Here is a 20,994-nt window from a genome sequence, read left to right as displayed (position 1 = left end):
CAGTGCGCGCAGAAGTCAGCAGCGCCAGAAGGCGCACCGGACAGTGAACAGTGACTGTCCGGTGCACCACCGGATTGTTCGGTGGCCCAGCTGTCAGAAGCTCTAACGGTCAGAACCCAACGGCCGGGTGATGTGGCTGGCACACCGGACAGTGTCCGGTGGCGCACCGGACTGTCCGGTGCGCCATGCGACAGCAGCCTCCACCAACGGCTCCTTTGGTGGTTGGGGCTATAAATACCCCCAACCACCCACCATTCATTGCATCCAAGTTTTCAGCATTCAAACCTCATACAAGAGATATAGCATTCAATACAAGACACAAACAAAGAGATCAAATCCTCTCCCAAGTCCGGAATCACTCCAACCAAATTAGTGACTAGAGAGAGAGACAATTGTGTTCATTTGAGCTCCTGCGCTTGGATTGCTTTTCTTCTTCCTTCTTTCTTGTGTTCAACTCAATTGTAACCAAGGCAAGAGACACCAATTGTGTGGTGGTCCTTGTGTGGACTTAGTGTTCCGTTTGATTAAGAAGAGAAGCTCACTCGGTCTAAGTGACCGTTTGAGAGAGGGAAAGGGTTGAAAGAGACCCGGTCTTTGTGACCACCTCAACGGAGAGTAGGTTTGCAAGAACCGAACCTCGGTAAAACAAATCACCGTGTCATCTGCTCTTATTCGCTTGTGATTTGTTTTCGCCCTCTCTTTCGGACTCGTTTATTTTTCTAACGCTAACCCCGGCTTGTAGTGTGTGCTTAAGTTTATAAATTTCATATTTTCCTATTCACCCCCCCTCTAGGCGACTTTCAGTTGGCATCAATCACTAAAAAGGGGGAGATTGAAAGGGAAATAGGCTTACACCTTTTCCTATATGAATTTTGGTGGTTGAATTGCCCAACACAAATTAATTGGACTAACTAGTTTGCTCTAGATTATGAGTTCTACAGGTGCCAAAGGTTCAACACAAACCAATAAAAGTCCAAGAAAGGGTTCAAATAAAAAGAGCAAAAGACAACCCAAAGGCAGCCCTGGTCTGGCGCACCAGACAGTGTCCAGTGCACCAGGGAACCCAACTCCAAACTTGCCACCTTCGGCTATTCGGGGAGGCCGCTCCGCTATAATTCACCGGACTGTCCGGTGTAGCACCGGACTGTCCGGTGTGCTAAGCGGAGCAACAGTCGTCCGCGCCAACGGTTCTTTTGGTGGTTGGGGCTATAAATACCCCCCAACCACCACACTTCAATGCATCCAAGTTTTCAGCCATCAAACCTCATACAAGAGCTCTAGACTTCATTCCAAGACACAAACAAAGAGATCAAATCCTCTCCCAAGTCCAAAGATCATTCCAATCAAATAGTGACTAGTGAGAGAGACAATTGTGTTCATTTGAGTTCTTGCGCTTGGATTGCTTTTCTTCTTCCTTCTTTCTTGTTTCCAACTCAATTGTAATCAAGGCAAGAGACACCAATTGTGTGGTGGTCCTTGTGGGGACTTAGTGTCCCGATTGATTGAGAAGAGAAGCTCACTCGGTCTAGGTGACCGTGTGAGAGAGGGAAAGGGTTGAAAGAGACCCGGTCTTTGTGACCACCTCAACGGGGAGTAGGTTTGCAAGAACCAAATCTCGGTAAAACAAATCATCGTGTCATCCGCCTTATTTGCTTGTGATTTGTTTTCGCCCTCTCTTTCGGACTCGATTATATTTCTAACGCTAACCCCGACTTATAGTTGTGCTTAAACTTTATAAATTTCAGATTTGCCTATTCACCCCCCCCCCTCTAGGCGACTTTCAAGTACCATCATGCCTAATTTTTTCTTGAACACCCATTTACTCCCAATGGGCTTACACCCATAAGGACGCTCAACGACCTCCCAAGTTGCATTAGACATAACAGAATCCATCTCACTCATTATTGCTTCCTTCCAAAACTCAGCATCAGGAGAGGAATATGCCTCTTCAATGGTACTTAGTGTAATACCCAAATGGTGGACAATAAAAGTACGAGATAGATCTTTTTATATGTATAGCCTCCCAAGCATGAGAAATATTAAGAATCATCTTTAAAGAGAATAAGTAACTAATAAAGCAATTAACCTATGCATCATTTTGGGAGATTTTATTTGTGCATTAAAACTCAAACAAATAAGTGAAACAAGCATAACTTTAAAAATCTAGTTAGAGGATTAAAATATAGGAGCAAAGGAGTGAAAATAATGCAAGAAAAATAAATAAATAAGGCAAACAGTATGAACTATATTCACATTTAGAATTCTATTAATTTTTTGCAAGACTGAAAAAATTCAAAACCAGAATTTGAATTTAGTTTGAATATCTAATTTGGGGATAAAACAAGAATTTTTAAAAGAAAAAGAAACAAGATGTCTACTGGGCTGCCACTCCCCATTTCGGCCCAGTGGAACCGTTGTCGCGGCCTGCTTTTGCACGCGCGCACTCTGTGCCCTGCCGTGTGGGACCCCCCCCCCCCCCCCCCGCCCCTTGTCAGTGGCGTTGTCATTCCTTCCCCCCCATTCTTCTCTCGCTGTCAACCTAGGCTAGTCCCTGGCTCTCTCTCGTGCGCACGCGTAAGTCTTCGTGGTTGCTGCCATGTGGGCCCCACGTGTCTGTCGCACTGACCCCGCTACTGTGGATCTTCCCAGGCCGAACAACTTGGTACAACTGTACAAGTCATTGCGCCGCCCCTACCTCTCCGCAGCCAGATTACGCCCCACCTCGGCTACAAAAGTGGACCAAAATTTCTCCCTCATAGCTTCTCAACCAACGCCTCGTTCGGCCGCCCCGATTACCAGAGAGGGAGAGAGAGACGTCGATTGTGGGAGAGCGGGGAAATCCCGAGCGCCGCCGCCGTCGGGTACTTGTGCCAGGACTGCTGTCATGTCCTTGCAGTGCGGTCGAAAGGAGTCGCCGCAACGCGGTGTACTTGGCGGGGCGTCGGCGCGCGTTGGGAATCCTTGCGCGCCGGTACCGCGCGCTGTGAGCAGACGGGGCCGCCATTGGGGAATCCACATCGAGCTCCATCGAAGAGAGAGAAAGGATCGAGCTCGCTGGTGACCTTCGGGTTCGTCGCTGGTGCGTTCGATCGGAGTTCGGGGAACCAGCGGACCGCATGGGTGGGTCGACGTCGGAGCGTGTGGGTGGATCACTGACTCAGCATCATCGCGTGCGGGCGTCGCCATTGTGGAACCTTGTTGTACCGCATCGTCGGTCGGCTTCGCTTTCACCCCTGCTTGGTAAATCCTCCCCTAATCGGCTCGCTTCCGCTTTTGTTTTCATGCTGTCATTGTCAGATTCGGGGTTCGGGATCACCGGCGGGCCGAACCGGTGTGCTCGCTGCCATGGATGCGTGCTTTGCCGCCGCGTCCGACCTCGGGGAAGAAAAGAAGCACCAGCGCCGTAGATTGTTCATAGAGCGGCTAAGATTAGATCCATGGATGGGGATGCCTCTGCCGTTGGTTTTTTGATGAACGGTTGTGATTAGGTCTAGCTATACCTTTTCGGGGTTCAATCCGTGTCGTCCGAATCTGATCGGGCGGATGTTATGGGATTGGGGATTCATAGAATCTAGACCCTAGGATTTAGATCCGGCGACCACAGTCTTGTACCGGTTCAGATGGGTGAACTTATAATCTGAGCCCCTGATTCAAGAACGGTCGGCTCTTGTGACCCGATATCCCCTTTGCGGCCTCAACTTTACTAAAGAACCCCTGCCATTTGCACTACTCAACCCGTGGTCCCCATATGTGTAAAGATTATCGTGAATCATCCCTGCTATTTGTAAATTAAACCCCAGGCTTCTGGAAAATAGTGTCCCCAGTCCAGCAGCCGTAGGAAATTTAGAATTTATTTAGAAAAAGGATTTTTAGTATAAAAATAAATCTAGAAACTTGTTTAAATCATATCTAATTCATTTTAATTCCAAATGGATCCATTCCAATTTCTATAATTTTGTAATAATATTGTTTATCACCTACTGCCTCTGTTTTGACATGAAAACAATAATAAAATTGATCTCCTAATTAATCTCATATCAAATACATAAAATATTTGGAAATTCATAACTTCCCCATTTAAACTCCGAATTGATCCGTTCAAGTTGCGTTAGTTTCGTATAAATATTTACTACGCAATAACAACATTTATTATACCATGTCTCATTATTTTATAATTAGATTTCTATTTAACTTATGTTGGTTAGTCTTATTAATCTACTTATCATTATAATCTACTAAAATATAATCTATGGTCAATTTATAACTTAGATTAAAGTTGAGATAATTGTTTATAGAATAACCTCTTATATGAGTTATATTAACCAATTTATAATATAGTTTAACATTTTAATCACATAAATCCTCCATGAAATCATAACTCCTTAACCGTAACTCTGATCTTAGTAGTTCTCGATCCCACGATCTCGTAGCGACACGTAGATCATTATTATGCAGTATTTTCTTATGTTTGGCGTGATGTTAATTTTGTCTATACCATATCTGTTTGTATTGCTATGACTAGCAGCGAGGTTTCGAGTCACCTGAAGATCACCCTGGTAACTGGAATCTCAAGTGCAAGGCAAGTTGTGCCCTTGATCCACTTTTGTTACCCAATAATATTCTTTATTATCACTATTCAATGCATAAGTTTAATTTTGATGGGACCCAATAGGTCACCCTAGTTTGTTTATCCTATTTACCTTGTTTACCCCTGATTCACTTGGGTAGTTATGCTATTGCATTATGTGGTTTCGGGTTAATATTTCATTATATCCATGTTCCTATTATTCTGTTATGTTATTTATGTTCATGATAAGATCATTATGTTAATGGGAACATGGAGCGACCACTCGGGAAAACAGTGCTACCACAAGGGTTTAATGGGACGCCCTTGGCTGATTAATTAGGAAAGCTAATGGATGACTACCTTACCCGAAAGGGGCAAAAGTAGTAGGGGAGTGGTCAGTGTAGGGAGGTCCTTGGGTTGATTTTGCTGCGATGGCGGTCAGGCAAGGGATTCCTGCACTGGAGCTTTCTATAAACTGTAGCGGATTTTCTGAAGCTAGTGGAACTTTGTAAAGGCCTCGTAGTATTACCCTGCCTTGCCTCCTTGGTAGAGGTGTATGGGATTCATGACCCCTTGGCAGATGGGTAACATGACTTGTGGGTAAAGATGTGCAACCTCTGTAGAGTGTAAAACTGGTATACTAGCCGTGCTCACGGTCATGAGCAGCTCGAACCCTCACATGATTAATCTATGGAATTAAAACTCAATTTATCATTTGCATCACATTGGGATTATTTTATTATTACTTTTACTTATTATTACTAAGGTTTGGTATTTACTTATACTTAGTAATTGCTAATAAAATTTTGACCAACTTATAAAAGCAATGCTCAGCTTCAACCTTTATTTTGTTGATCAGCCTTACACTTCACATGAACTCCCACCTTTAGTGAGTTCATGCCACATTATTCCCCACAACTTGTTGAGCGATGAACATGTGTGAGCTCACCCTTGTTGTCTCACACCCCCCACAGGAGAAGAACAGGTGGTTCAGGAGGAGCCACACATCGAGGAGTTCGATTTGATCTAGGTGGTGTCTCCTAGTTGACTTTCTGGCGCCAAGGATAGATTTTAGATCCTGCTATATTTATCTTTTATTTTGTAAGACTTCCGCTATGTATTAAATACTCTGATTATTGTGACATTTATCTCTATACACTCTGTTATTATATGTGTTGTCTTCTTTGGCGCATGTATGAGATGCACCCGACTTTGTTCCTTAAACCCGGGGTGTGACACTTAGTGTGTCATCCACAAGATATACAATGTAATCATCACCGAAAGACTTTACAATCCTTGGCCTCTTACTCTTTCGAGTTGATACAATGTCATCTTTGCACAGGATTATGTATATGGGATTCCTCAGTGTGTTCTACCGGAATAAAATGCTTATGGGGTATCGTTGGTTCATCACTAGACGTATCATGTGTAGCTTTCATGGGAATTTTGTCCTAAAAACATAGCATCTCTGGACTCCATAATAGTACCAACCAACATGTCCGATACTCCAGAGTTTATAATTAAGAACCTATATCCAATGCTGTGGAAAGCATATCCAAGGAAAACACAATCAACAATTTTCGGTCCTAATTTGCGCTTCTTGTTAATTGACACATTCACTTTAGCCAAACAACCCCAGGTGCACAAATAGGAAATATTTAATTTCCTCTTTTCTCATTCCTCGAATGGTGTGATTTCTTTGTTCTTTGTGGGAACTTTATTCAGGACATGACACGCCGTCAGGATCGTCTCACCCAACCATTCCTTAGATAGTCCTGAAGTCTCTAACATGGCGTTAACCAAATAAGTTAGAGTACGATTCTTTCTCTCAGCAACCCAATTGGATTGTGGTGAGTATGGTGGTGTCCTCTCATGAATAATACCTTGTTCCACACAAAAATCAGAAAAATCACTAGAAAAATATTCTCCACCACGATCAGACCTTAAACGTTTAATTTTCCTCTCGAGTTGATTTTCAACTTTAGCTTTGTAGGTCTTAAAATAATGCAAAACTTCGTATTTTAATTTTAAGAGATACACATAACAACATATAGTAGAATCATCGATAAAAGTAATAAAATGCCGCTTGCCTCCTTTAGTCAGTATTATGTTCATCTCACGTAAATCGGAATGTATTAAGTCTAGTGGTGCCAAGTTCCTCGCCTTCGTAGACTTATGAGGCTTGCGAGGTTCCTTAGATTGCACACACACATGGCACTTAGAACCTTTGACTAAATCAAATTTCAGAATTAAATTTAAATTTGCTAACCACGAGACACAACCAAAATTGACGTGACAAAGTCGTGAATGTCAAATATACGACTCGATCGAAATCACATTGTTTACGGACTTATTACAAACATCATGCAAAGATAAGCGGAACAAGCCTTCACTGGCATAGCCTTTTCTAACAAATGTACCATACTTTGACAGTATACATTTATTAGACTAGAACACGAGTTTATAACCATCTCAACATAGCAATGAGCCACTAACAAGAATCTTTTTTGATGGAGGGGACATGTTGCACATTCTTCAATAGCATCGTCTTTCCCAAATTAAACTTTAGAATGACTGTACCAACACCTAGAACACGCGCATGTGATCCGTTCTCCATCAGCAAGGCTCCAGCCCCTTTGCACTGATAAGAAGAAAACAGAGAAATATCAGCACACACGTGAATGTTAGAGAAATAGACATTTTCAGTTTTAATGTAATCTAGAAAATCATAGTGATGTATGTGACGACATGTATGTGCATATGTGTATCACTACTCACATAAGTAAAATATGCACAAATACTAAGAACAGAGTGTACCCTATGGAGGGACCGATGCTCAAGGCTTAGTGGCACCATTCAGACGAGACATCTCGTGTGTATGTTCGATGTAGTCGTACGCAGTCGATGCAGGCAGATGTACGCAGTGCAGTCCCTCAAACGACGTCTGCGACGAGGAACCTGATCAGCGTTGGTCGAGCGGACGAAGCGAGCAGTCGTGAGTACGCTCCACAAAAACTTGATCGCCCGCACACCCGTGCAAGTGTAGCTCTGCGGACGGCGATTTCGGAGGCCTGCTCTCCCACACTCTCTGTGCTCGCAGAAGGTGGGACGAGAATGGATGTGTGCAACGCGTCTGAGACTGTTCACTGTGTTGTAACTAGAAGCAACTTCACCTACTCCATATATATACACGCGCAGAGGGAGGCGAATGGATAGTAACGATCGCCATCAGACAGTAATGAACGATCATCACTTCAGGTAAAATGTGTAACCGTTAGGAAGCAATATTCGGACCAAGGTCCGATCTACCCCGGCCACAGCCGGCGACGCACGTGCGTGCAACAGTACTTCATCCTTTTCTCAGCCTCTCAATAGATGCACCAATGGTCCACCTATTTAAGTTGATTGAATTGTCCCTTAAACTTCCGGTATGATACTAAAGTAATAGTACACCGTAGCAGTAAAGTGAGCATTTATTATTTATTATTATTAAATCTATATCTATACTATACTTAAAGCACCAGTTTCAACGGTCGCCATGCGTCATCTTTTTTACAAATAACCCATCACAGCTATTTCAAATTAATCCGATATACGTCTATAGATGCCCAAACGGCGTCCGGCACGGGCTAGACGCACACGGGCCACAACTATGGCCCAGGCTCGTCATGCCGACCTGCTAACTGTGTCGGGCCAAACGGTGCAAGAGGTGGGGTTCGAACCCATGTCCTGATGGAAGAAGGACGAGAGACACTGGGTGAAGCTGTCTAACCAATAAAACATCATGCTAAGATGTTTTTAATATTGAATATAAATTGTATACAGATATATACGTTTTTTGTAAAATAAAAAATAATCGTGTCGGGCCGGGCCAGCACTACGGGCCGAGGCTACAACCCAAGCACGACACTACGTTCTTGGCTCTTGCAAACATTAGGTCGTTTCTGAGACCACATTGGCGCAATGGACTACATAGTGTTTGAGGTTGCTGAATTGGATGGAACAACAATGATTTGTCACACTAACAGCAAAATGAAAGGTTATTTGTTGGTTTTAAACGTTAGTAATTACTACGAAGTAGCATAATTTATATGGAGTGCATCCAGTTTTAATTGATGCCTGACTTTAGCAATCACTTCATATTTTGATCTATCTTTTTTATAAGTTTGACTTCATGAGACTTATTTTAGAAACTTGAGCTCACAAACTTTGTCTTATTTAGTCTCTGTATGATGGAATTATGTCATTTTATAATATCTGTTTATTCAGTCAGTCGTTGTGAACTATTTTCTAATCGCTCACTTCATTAGCCGTGTTGTACCAAGACATATTGCATAAAATATCAGTTAACCAAATTAAAAAAATATTATACAGAGAGCGGAGACAATTAATAAAAAATCTTAAATTTTTTTATGAATAATTTACGTGGATATTATTATAAGCTGTCGCAACACACGAACAACCAACTAGTATTAATTTTGACTAGACCCACGTTAATTCAACAGCCCCTGCCGCGTGGTTACTTCCACGAGAACACAGCTCCTGCGCGTCCAATTTGTGTCCCTAGGAGGGGAAGAAAGCTCATGCCACCAGGCCTAGGCGGGCACCGCCCTCTTCGGCAGTTCTGCCCACGAGACCTTCCCCGCCCGCTTCCAACGTCGTGCGAAAAATTTTCCACACGCCACAAGGGACGGGACACGTAGGGCATGTTTGGTTCGTTACCCCAATTGCCACATTTTGCCTAACTTTTCTGCCTAAGGTTAGTTATTCAAAAACTCCCTCTTTCTCGCTGTCAACCCTGGCCCACAGGTGCCGTACGCACTTCCAGCCCACACCATCCTGCCACCGCCAAGTAGGGCCCACGCCAACCTGCTTTACACCAAACACCAGGCAGAAAAGGGCCACAGCCATGTGGGCCCGCCCATCACACCGCAATCACACGACTGGCCCCTTCTTACCTTTCCTACGCGCACGCCAGAAGCGAAGAAAACCCATAACTAGGCGCACCCCTCTGCCCCCCGCCTCTTCGCCGGCGAGCGGCGACGAGCCGCCGTGGAGGAGCTCAGCGTGGAGTGGCTTCCTCTGGTGTGGGAGACGCTGCCGAATTTCTTTGACCTGGTCGTCGTTACGGTGTGCCGCCGAGAAAAGAGTTTTTCAAAGGGTCTCTCTCCTTTGCGGCACTGGCCTCTTAGAGTTAGTTTATTAGGAGGCGGCTCGCCCACGTTTCGGAAGCGACCCGGTCGTCGCCGCCGCCACCGCCGCGTGTTCCCGTAGTCGCCGTCTCGGGGCTGGCTGTGGTGATGAGTTCAGTCGTATCCTAGGGTTTTTGAATTCTGACGGCTTCGTCGAGCTGCGCAAGGCGTCGAGAAGGAGATGGTGCCGAGTGGGTTGTTCGGGTGGGCGTCGCCCCATGTACAGCCGCTCACACCCGTATCCGAGGTCTCCGAGCCGCCGGAGTCGCCGTCGCCGTACGGGGACGGGCCGGCGGGGGATGCCGGCGTGGGGACGAGGGAGGGGGAAGGCGCTGGCGCCGGAGAGGAGGAAGTGGAGGACGACGAGGTCGAGCCGCCGCCCGCGGCGGTGTCATTCTGGAGGCTTTTTGAGTTTGCCGATGGGGTCGACTGGGCCCTTATGGCTGCTGGGGCGCTTGCTGCTGCTGCGCATGGCGCGGCGCTGGTTGTGTACCTTCACTACTTCGGGAGGGCTCTGAATTTGCTCGACTCTGAGCGGGTTGGGTCGTCTCTCTATGGACGCGGCGAGGAACTGCTCCACCGGTTTAAGGAGGTAAGCTGATAGTTCTGATGCTTGCCACTTAGAGGGTGTTTGAATGCACTAGACCTAATAGTTAGTTGACTAAAAAATTACTAGTGTAATTAGCTAGCTAACAAATAGCTAACCAACTATTAGCTAATTTGCTAAAAGTAGCTAATAGCTGAACTATTAGCTAAACAGTTTGGATGTCTTCAGCTAATTTTAGCAGCTAACTATTAACTCTATTGCATTCAAACACCTCCTTAGTTGTGCATACAATGACTGCTACATTTTTTATTCTTGCTGGAAGGATGTTTGGAATGTTTAGGGTCTGTTTGGTTTCCTACCTAAGGCGCCACACTCTGCCTAACCTTAGGCGCTCGAATTGAAGAACTAAAGATTAGGCAGAAAAGTTAGGCACGTTGTGGCGCTTTAGGCCACAAACCAAACAGCCCCTTAAATTTTTATGGCGGATTATATATTCTACCGTGACACCATTCTCAAGGATGCCAGGGTCTAAAGATGTTAATTGGTGTAATATGTATTTCTTAGCTGTTAACACATTAAGGGATCGGTTGATATTTGTTGATGTCTTGTGGTTGGTCATTATTGTTGTATCCATGTGTGATTGGAATGTTTTTGAAAGAGTTTTGCATTCTGAACGATATGAGTTATTTTATACTCTATTCATTTGGTTTCTGAAAGGTTGCCGGGAATATCCTGTAGCTGCCGTTAGTAGTTCAGTTATAACCATTCTAGAAATTTTATTGCAAACAAGGTAACTGAGGCAACCAAGTGAAGGTTTCACTTGATACTCTTTCCATAGCTGGTGACTGGTGTACCCTGTAGGTGGAGATAAAATTATGGGGATATGGCAGCTTCATCTGTGACAAGAGGCACTGAAAAAAAAACAGGACTGATGGGACTCATTTCCTCGGGGGTGTTTGGTTTTAAGGACTAAAGTTTAGCCCATGTCACATCAGATGTTTGAATGTCTATTACGAGTATTAAATATAGTCTAATTATAAAACTAATCACATAGCTAAAGACTAAACGACGAGACAAATTTTTAAGCCTAATTAATCCACGATTAGCAAATATTTACCGTAGCATCACATGATTGAATCATGGACTTATTAGACTTAATAGACTCGTCTTACCGTTTAGTCTTTATCTATGTAATTAGACTATATTTAATATCTCTAACTGGTATTTAAACATCCGATGTGACGGGGGCTAAAATTTACCCCTGCCAACCAAGGTTATTAAAGCGATAAAACGTTGAAGCGCTCATGAGTACCTTTTGACTTTAAAACGTTTAAGCGACCTTTAAAACGTCTTTTTAAACAACATGGACAAAATGTCAATATAACATAATTTCACATAACGATATAACATGTCCAAAATCAGAGCACGTTATGGGAGGATGAGAGCAGGGAGGAGACTGTAGCAGGTGGCGCAATAGGCGGCGTTGAGCAGGGGACTCGGGGCCGAGCGCGAGCAGGGAGGCAGGGCCGCCGCCGTGGGGGATCAGGGGACTTGAGGCTGCGAGCCCGCGACACAGGGAGGCAGCGCCAAGCGCGGGCAGGGAGGCAGCGTCGCGCCGCTGCGGGGGAGCAGGGGACTCGAGCAGCAACGCATGGAGGAGGGGAGGGAGGCGGCGAGCTCAGGCATGGTGGCTTACTGACAGCGAAGCCCAGGGAGGCGACGAAGGCGCCGCGACGGCTGGCTCAACATGCAGAGGCTGTGGGTGTGACACAAAAGATGTAGGATGCCTGCTTTAGGTTAGGGAAAATTACAGAACTGGGCTGGGCTGGAAAAGCGCCAAAACACGGCCTTTTTACGGCCCAGAGCGCTTAAACGCTAAAAAGGGGGTGCTTTAGCGCTTAAAATGGGCGATTAAGTTTTTTCGTGAATCGTTGCAGCGTTTTAAGTTCAGAGTAGCGCTTTAGCGCTTAACCATGCCGCCAACCAAACACCCCCTTAAGTGATTCTAAAACATTCAACATTAATTACTCAATCTCATAATGGCTGCTATATGGAACACTCCTAGGATACCAACATCTAGTTCATTAATTGATGTCATTGTTATAGTTGTACTCGGTCTTGTCGTTTATGGCAATCCATTTATTTATTCAGTTGTTTGATTCTGCTTGTACCGAAAGTTTGTACTTTTAAGATTTATTGTCCAAACTTCTCTAATTGGGTGTGACCTTGCATTTTTTGTGCCACCTTGCACGTTTCTTTTGTCCTTTAGGACCCTCCCTCCCACTTTTCCGTATTCTGAAATTCATATGTTGCCCTCTTACATTTTTTTCATCGACTTTGCAGCATGCCTTGTATATTGTCTTTATAGCTGCTGGTGTTTTCGTCGCAGGATGGATAGGTAAGTAACTACTGCCATTTAAATTGCAGTTCTCACTCAGCACGAACACAATTTCCTGATTATTTCAGTTCCGTAGAGGTATCTTGCTGGATTCTCACTGGGGAACGGCAGACTGCTGTCATCAGATCAAAATATGTTCAGGTTTTGCTAAATCAAGACATGAGTTTTTTTGATACATATGGTAACAACGGAGATATTGTTAGTCAAGTGCTCAGTGATGTATTGCTCATTCAGTCAGCTATAAGCGAGAAAGTAAGCCTAAAGAGTGAAGTAACCATCTATTTCTCCGGAATTATGATCTGCAGAGTGAAACTCATCACTTTTAGGGTCTTCTAACAACTTAGTTTCTTTGTAGGTTGGGAACTACATACATAATATGGCTACATTTGTTGTTGGTCTCATTGTTGGCCTTCTGAATTGTTGGCAAATAGCACTTCTAACTCTTGCCACTGGACCCTTGATTGTTGCAGCAGGAGGAATATCTAACATATTCCTTCATAGGCTGGCCGAAAACATTCAAGATGCATATGCAGAAGCGGCTAGCATTGCTGAACAGGTGCTACCTTTATTCATTGTGCCGATCTTTCTTTGAACTTTTTAAGTATACACCAACCTAAGCTGCTGTCTGATACAGTGCTCATGGCTGCCGTATCTCCGATGTCAAGAGTGCTGTATCAGAGGGCAGCTATTCTGCACTGATGACTCTGCAGATTATACTATCATTCTCGTTTGTTATGCGATTAATAAGTTAAAATATGCCTGGCTCTAATATGATATGTGCATGTACAGGCCATCTTATACATCAGGACTCTGTATGCTTTTACAAATGAGACTCTTGCAAAGTACTCCTATGCCACCTCACTTCAAGCCACACTTAGATATGGAATTTTGATTAGCCTTGTCCAAGGAATTGGTCTTGGATTTACATATGGACTCGCCATTTGCTCTTGTGCTTTGCAACTTTGGGTTGGAAGACATCTGATCCATCGTGGAAAAGCTGATGGTGGTGAAGTTGTGGTAGCTTTATTCTCTGTAATTCTGAGCGGCCTGTAAGCAACTTAATTACACAGAAGTTTTGCTTTATATAAATTATCATGTCATGTATATCCTTATCTATGTTTTTTTTTAAATTTGTAGTGGTTTGAATCAAGCAGCTACAAACTTCTATTCATTCGAGCAAGGACGCATTGCTGCTTATAGACTATATGAGATGATTAGTCGTTCAACCTCCAGCACCAATCAAGAAGGGGCAACCTTACCCCAGGTGCAGGGGAATATTGAATTTCGAAATGTGTACTTTAGCTACCTGTCTCGCCCTGAGATCCCAATATTAAGTGGATTCTTCCTCACTGTACCGGCGAGAAAAACTGTGGCACTTGTTGGTAGAAATGGCTCCGGGAAAAGCAGTATAATTCCTCTTATGGAGAGATTCTATGACCCAACATTAGGTAAGAGCATTGAGAAGCATCTTTTGTTTTTGACTTCTATTCCTCCATTTAAAAGACTACTCTTATTTATGTTTCAGGTGAAGTTCTTTTGGATGGGGAAAACATAAAAAATTTGAAAGTAGAATGGTTAAGAAGCCAAATTGGTCTGGTGACACAAGAACCAGCCTTATTGAGTTTGAGCATTCGGGAAAACATTGCTTATGGAAGATCTGGTACCTTTGACCAGATAGAAGAGGCAGCAAAAACAGCCCATGCCCATGGGTTCATCAGTTCACTTGAAAAGGGGTATGAAACCCAGGTAAAGGAGGTGCCATGATCTTACTGTTTATCAAGGCTATACTGCTTAGGCATCGAATCTCTGGTACTCACCTTTAGAAATTCTTCAGGTTGGTCTAGCTGGTGTAGCCCTCACTGATGAACAGAAAATCAAAATTTCTATTGCTCGTGCTGTGCTTTCGAATCCATCCATTCTGTTGCTTGATGAGGTCACGGGAGGACTTGATTTTGAAGCTGAAAAGGCTGTACAAGAAGCATTAGATGTTCTCATGTTGGGAAGGTCAACCATTATAATTGCTAGACGTCTTTGCCTCATTAAAAATGCTGATTATATAGCTGTAATGGAGGAGGGTCATCTTGTTGAAATGGGAACACATGATGAACTTTTAAACTTGGATGGCCTTTATGCTGAACTTTTAAGGTGTGAGGAAGCAACAAAACTTCCCAAAAGGTAAATCCTTTTTTTCATAGGCATTACCCAACATGTGGCTAATCATATCTAATTATACTCCCTCCGTTCTAAATTAAAAGATGTTTTAACTTTTCTAGATTCATAGCTTTTGTAGTGGTGAGAGCTGTCTCACTGAGTCACTAGGTCACGGGTTCGAAGTAGCCTCTCCGTATTTGCGGGTGAGGGGAGAGGAGGCTTGGCTCGGTTTATGCCTTGCCCAGACCCAGTCACGTGGGAACCTCTGGCACTGGGTTTACACTTTATAGCTTTTGCTATGCACTTAGATGTACACTATGTTTAGATACATAATAGAAGCAATGTACCTAAAAAATCAAAACATGTTATAATTTGGAAGTTGGAACAGAGGGAGTACTTATCTAGTACTTGTGGATACCAACAAATTTTATCCTAGAGCATTGATAGCTATAGCAACATCTGAAATACGACCATGCTGAAGAGATTTTGCTTAACCTTTTCTATTTATACTTTATGAATATTTGTTCACTATTGGTTTTTATATGAATGTTTGTTCCGTCATATCTGCTGAAGAAGTGTATGATTTGATTTGGACTGCCTTACTAATCCTATCTTGATTCATGATAGGATGCCTACCAAGAATAGCAGGGAGCGTAAGTCGCTTCAAGCGGAGGACACATCGGTGAGCCAATACTTTCAAGAATCGTCCTCTCCTAAGATGGCAAAATCACCTTCACTACAAAGGACACACGGCATGCTTCAATTTTGGCGATCAGATACCAACAGAAACTCTCATGATTCACCAAAGGATCCAAGTCCACCTTCTGAACAAACTATAGACAACGGGATACCGATGGTTGCAATTGAAACAGAAAGGACACCATCCATTAAGAGACAAGATAGTTTTGAAATGAAGTTACCTGACCTTCCTAAAGTTGATGTCCATCGTATACAGCGGCAGTCATCTAAGAATTCAGATCCTGACTCACCCATATCTCCTCTTTTGACTTCTGATCCTAAAAACGAGCGTTCACATTCACAGACTTTTAGCAGACCCCAGAGTGAACGGGATGATACGAGTTCTGAACACAGTGAACTCGATGAGGTTCAGCACCAGAAACCGCCATCTTTTTGGCGTCTTGCAACACTTAGTATTGCTGAGTGGCCTTATGCTCTTTTAGGTACAATTGGTGCTGCTGTATTTGGCTCATTTAATCCACTGCTTGCTTACACAATAGCACTTATAGTGTCAGCATACTATCAAATTGAAATCCGTGATATGCGCCATGAAGTGAACAGATGGTGTTTATTCATAGTAGGCATGGGTGTTATTACAGTGCTGGTCAACTGGTTGCAACATTTCTATTTTGGAATAATGGGGGAGAAGATGACTGAGCGCATAAGAAGGATGATGTTCTCAGGTGATTGCAACCTGCATCTTTATATGATATTCTTGTATTCAGCTAATCATGTAGTTTAGTTTTTACCTTATTAGAGTTTAATTCTTATTTATGATTTCTTTGACAGCAATGCTACGCAATGAAATTGGATGGTTTGACAAAGAGGAGAACAATGCTGATACACTGTCGCTCCGCCTCGCAAATGATGCTACATTTGTCCGTGCTGCCTTCAGTAACCGGCTTTCCATATTTATACAAGACACTGCTGCAGTATCTGTGGCTCTCCTTATTGGGATCTTGTTGGGATGGCGGGTGGCACTTGTTGCACTCGCAACTTTGCCAGTTCTTGTCATATCTGCTATTGCACAGGTAATAAAGTTTTCTTTATTTGTTTGTTATCCCCTGAAAAGTGGGTATGTTAACAAAAAATTGATGCCTAGCATTTACTTCTTTTGAAGCTTGCACGTGTAAGACCGGATAGTCTACTGAAGACATCAAACTCTAGAATATTACTTTTCATGTTAGTAATGAGCTTTGTGACAGTTCCCTTTAAGATCTACCCCTCTCAAATAAAAAAAAGACTATATATGGGTTACAGATATTGAAATTTTTTATACCATGCTGCTTAATCTTAGCAGCAGCACTTCTTCATATGTTCCATATGCTATGACTGTAGCACATTAGTAGACTGGAAAATCCCTAATGGCCTAATGGGTCTAATAACTTGTGTTGCAGAAATTGTGGCTTGCTGGCTTCTCAAGAGGAATCCAGGAAATGCATAGAAAGGCTTCGCTAGTGCTTGAAGATGCAGTCCGGAACATATACACCGTAGTAGCATTCTGTGCTGGGGATAAGATAATGGAACTCTACAGACTACATCTTGGCAAGATACTAAAACAAAGTCTTGTGCAAGGACTGGCTATTGGCTTTGGCTTTGGTCTCTCGCAGTTCCTTCTTTTTGCGTGCAATGCTCTGCTTCTTTGGTACACTGCTATTTCAGTTGACAAACAACATCTGACAATAGCCACAGGACTAAAAGAGTACATTCTGTTTTCATTTGCATCATTCGCATTGGTGGAGCCATTTGGACTGGCACCATACATTCTTAAAAGGAGGAAATCTCTTACATCGGTCTTTGAAATTATTGACCGGGAGCCAAGGATTGATCCTGATGATACCACTGGCTTGAAACCACCCAATGTCTACGGAAGCATTGAATTCAAGAGTGTTGATTTCTCTTATCCTGCTCGCCCTGACATTCTTGTGCTGAGTAATTTTAATCTTAAAGTGAGTGGTGGGCAAACAGTTGCAGTGGTTGGGGTTTTAGGATCAGGGAAAAGCACCCTTATTTCTTTGATCGAGAGATTCTATGACCCTGTTGCTGGCCAAGTTCTACTGGATGGTCGAGACATGAAATCATTTAACCTTAGATGGTTGCGCAGCCACATGGGCCTGATTCAGCAAGATCCAGTTATTTTCTCAACGACAATAAGAGAGAACATTATCTATGCAAGGCACAATGCAACCGAGGCTGAGATGAAGGAAGCTGCAAGGATAGCAAATGCCCATCATTTCATCAGCAGCTTGCCACATGGATACGACACCCATGTGGGAATGAGAGGGGTTGATCTGACACCTGGACAGAAGCAACGGATTGCCATCGCTAGGGTGGTTTTGAAGAACGCACCTATATTGCTGTTGGACGAGGCCAGCTCTGCGATCGAGTCTGAATCGAGTAGAGTGGTGCAAGAAGCTCTAGACACTCTGGTCATGGGTAACAAGACAACGATTCTCATTGCGCACAGGGCGGCAATGATGAAGCATGTTGATAACATCGTCGTCTTGAATGGCGGTAGGATAGTTGAGCAGGGCACACATGACTCTCTGATGGACCAGAACGGTCTATATGTTAGATTGATGCAACCCCATTTTGGCAAGGGCCTTCGCCAGCATCGGCTAATGTAATTATTCTTTTGAGTTTGTTTAGGTGTAAATTATCCTAGGGGATGATCAGGTTTCCTTGTGCGGCCACTCAGTCAGGGGCCCTTTTCGGCACATGAAAAATGCTGGGAGTTGCCGCCCTGTTGCTGTTCCGAGTAAGCCGACCTGGTCTTCTTGACAAAAAAATAAAAAAAATAGCTTGCAGATCCAAGTAATTCTGGAAATAGTTAGCAAGTTTGGAGGGCATTGTAATTGTTGTAATATATGAGCTGAAACATTCTTTCAGAGGCTCGTGCTTGTGGTGTCTCTCGCCTCTGTAATATTAGTGTTGCACCGACATGTTCACGGAGCGTGTAATTTTGGGAGCCACGAACCGACAGCAATGCAACCACATTCCCCCCCCCCCCCCCCCCCCCCCCCCCCCCATCTTTCGCTAAACAAGTTGCCGCACCATGCTCATGAGGCCGTCACAGAAGCAAGCGATCACGCCGTCAGGTCCGAGATCTTGAAGGAGTCCGCGACGACTTTGAGCCTGTTCCGCAGCCTGCTCCACCGGCGCTCGTTCGCGGTCACGATCAGCGTGTAGTACCGACCTAGTTAGAGCAAAAAACAAACAAACAAACAGAGTTTCATCTCTCTCTATTTCAACGCGAAGCGAAACACATGAACGTTTCCCGTTCATAGGTATCATACCGTTTCCAATGGCGACCGTCGCAAACGCAGAAACGCCGTAGCCCGGAGCCTCCAGATCGTACTCAAACGTCCAGTAGTTCTTGCCGTCCACGGTGCGCTGCAAAAATAGTAGGATAGGCCGCTTATTTCACTAGCACCATTTTTTTTATTTTTTTGCTCAGAGTTATCCAACTAGATTTGGCAACTCCAAACAAATGATAATTGCATGCATAAAGCGATGAACAGATGACAGACCTCTTGCATGTCGTAGATCGACGGTATTTGGTTCGGGGCAGCGTAGACGTTGTTTACCAGGTTGAAGATGGCCTGGTGTAATGTGGAAAAAAAAACATATTCATCACATCAGCAAAAGTGATTATCAGAGCTAAAACGTATATAATTTAAACGGAGGAGAGAGTATGTGTTTTATCTTTTGTGCCTAATCAAAGTGAAGAACACATAGTTTTTCCATAAAAAAGAAGAAGAATACATAGTCGAAAGAAGGAAACAAAACCCCCACCTCATCCATCGGTCCTAGGTCGCGGATGTCTGTTTTCTCGGTAGGAATGAACCCCACACGAACACACTGAAGGGCCAGGTTGCGGTCTTTGAACGCAGAATCATGACCCAAGAAGTCGAAATCCTATCCAGGGACAAGGGAACGAAGGCACCATGAAAATCACCCTACAGTTCTTAACTGTTCAAGAATCGATCGCATGGCGCCAACCTACCCTCCATTCAGCTGGATAAAGGTACGAGTACCCGTCTTTCGCGTCCACGTACGACTTGTAATTCTTCGGCACCTCTGAACAGCTCCGATCAGTGTCAAACAGGTAAGAAACGCAAAAAAAACGCTGCTCGAGGACACCGTCCTAGTCCGATCCTGATAGATACAATGCCAGGCCATCTATATAGGGATGATCGTTACCTTCAGCGAACGCAGCAGAGCTTGTCCTCAGTAGGCCAGTGGCTAACGCTCCAGCACCAAGCAAAGCTAGCCGTCTCTTCGTGACCTCTATACAAGCGGAGAGATGTTATGAACCAGGATTCTGTCGACCACTAGATGCATGAACGGAAAAAAAACAACAACAACAACAAAAGGGGGGGTTACTGGTGTCGTCCAAAGATCCTTGGATCGAGCTCGCCGCCACAGCTGAGGGAGGAGCCCTGTTCAGTTTGGTAGTCGCCGCGCAATTTGGCACAGCCAGCTGGAAACAAGCAACGGGTTCAAGCTGTTATTACTCCTCAGAACTGCAGGGAAAGTAAATGAATTCCAGAAAAAAACAGTGAGGAAGGGGCTTGAGCACGTACTTGTTTGGATACGGAGCAGACCAGGTTCTGCAGGCTCGCCATTTCGGCTTCAGTTGTTCAGGGTAGCGCTGAGCTCGAGGGAGAGTTCTGTGAAGCTTGTTACCCCCATCGTCAGTTATCCATAGCTGCTGGACACGCTCGAGCTCACTTTTCCACTATCGAGTGGGTGGTGGAACCGTGGAAGGGCTCGCTTTTCCCCTATCGAGTGTGTGGGTGGAAGCCAAGGCAGCCAAGTCAGCATGCTCATTATCCTCTCATTTCAGCACTCTTGCTTCTTTGTCTTGGACAGAGCACTGGCTGACAAAAATGGGCGTCCCTCTCAACAGGCAAACAGCCCTTCTGGTGGGTAGGTCGTTGATGACCCAAGACGAACTGTTCTGAATACAGTGATTTTTATGCCAAAAAAACAAAATTTCCAGGTTACATAATTTCATGACACCATGATAAGCGATATACAACAACGGCCACAATTATTCAATGCTAGTAAGCCTGTTGCATAATGCAGCTAGGTTTATTTGTTTTTTTCCTTAGTTGATTTATTAGTTTTTTCTTAGCTAATTGATAGTTGATCAATTAGTTCCCTTTTTTAACTAATTGATAGTTGTTTGTTAGTTTCCTTTCTTAACTAATTGGTTGATTTTTCCTTAGTTAATTGATAGTTAATTAAATAGTTTCAATAGTGTTTGAATGAGAGTCACGTACGAACGAGGTAAACACCAGAGTAGTTTTTGGTGGCGGCGTGATGCTAAAAAATCGAGGGGCGCCTCATCCCATGTTGACCTTAAACCAAACACAGTAAAAGACACTAGGCGCCA

General features: G+C 43.9%; 2 protein-coding genes across 3 annotated transcripts; one reads left to right on the top strand and one right to left on the bottom strand.

Moving 5' to 3' along the window:
- Positions 1-9,495: 9,495 nt before the first annotated feature.
- LOC103644583 (ABC transporter B family member 20) lies at positions 9,496-18,502 on the top strand. The gene is made up of 11 exons (XM_020546042.2): positions 9,496-10,351; positions 12,650-12,704; positions 12,781-12,956; positions 13,060-13,260; positions 13,494-13,753; positions 13,842-14,152; positions 14,230-14,450; positions 14,539-14,879; positions 15,483-16,276; positions 16,383-16,624; positions 16,991-18,502. The coding sequence occupies exons 1-11, from the start codon at positions 9,941-9,943 to the stop codon at positions 18,218-18,220; spliced, it is 4,242 nt and encodes a 1,413-aa protein (XP_020401631.1). The 5' UTR covers positions 9,496-9,940; the 3' UTR covers positions 18,221-18,502.
- Positions 18,383-20,422, bottom strand: LOC103634474 (photosynthetic NDH subunit of lumenal location 1, chloroplastic). 2 transcript variants are annotated; one of them, XM_020546054.3, is made up of 8 exons: positions 20,180-20,422; positions 19,980-20,076; positions 19,797-19,883; positions 19,600-19,673; positions 19,389-19,511; positions 19,124-19,195; positions 18,890-18,986; positions 18,383-18,789 (listed from the first exon to the last, which is right to left on the bottom strand). In XM_020546054.3, the coding sequence occupies exons 1-8, from the start codon at positions 20,219-20,221 to the stop codon at positions 18,680-18,682; spliced, it is 702 nt and encodes a 233-aa protein (XP_020401643.1). In that variant the 5' UTR covers positions 20,222-20,422; the 3' UTR covers positions 18,383-18,679. The 2 variants fall into 2 exon arrangements, with proteins under 2 accessions (XP_020401643.1, XP_020401638.1); XM_020546049.3 differs by having other exon boundaries at positions 19,980-20,100; positions 20,180-20,405.
- Positions 20,423-20,994: the final 572 nt, after the last annotated feature.

The sequence above is a fragment of the Zea mays genome, chromosome 1, assembly GCF_902167145.1.
Source record: "Zea mays cultivar B73 chromosome 1, Zm-B73-REFERENCE-NAM-5.0, whole genome shotgun sequence".
Taxonomy (NCBI): Eukaryota; Viridiplantae; Streptophyta; class Magnoliopsida; order Poales; family Poaceae; genus Zea; species Zea mays.
This window is presented reverse-complemented; position numbering and strand designations above follow the sequence as displayed.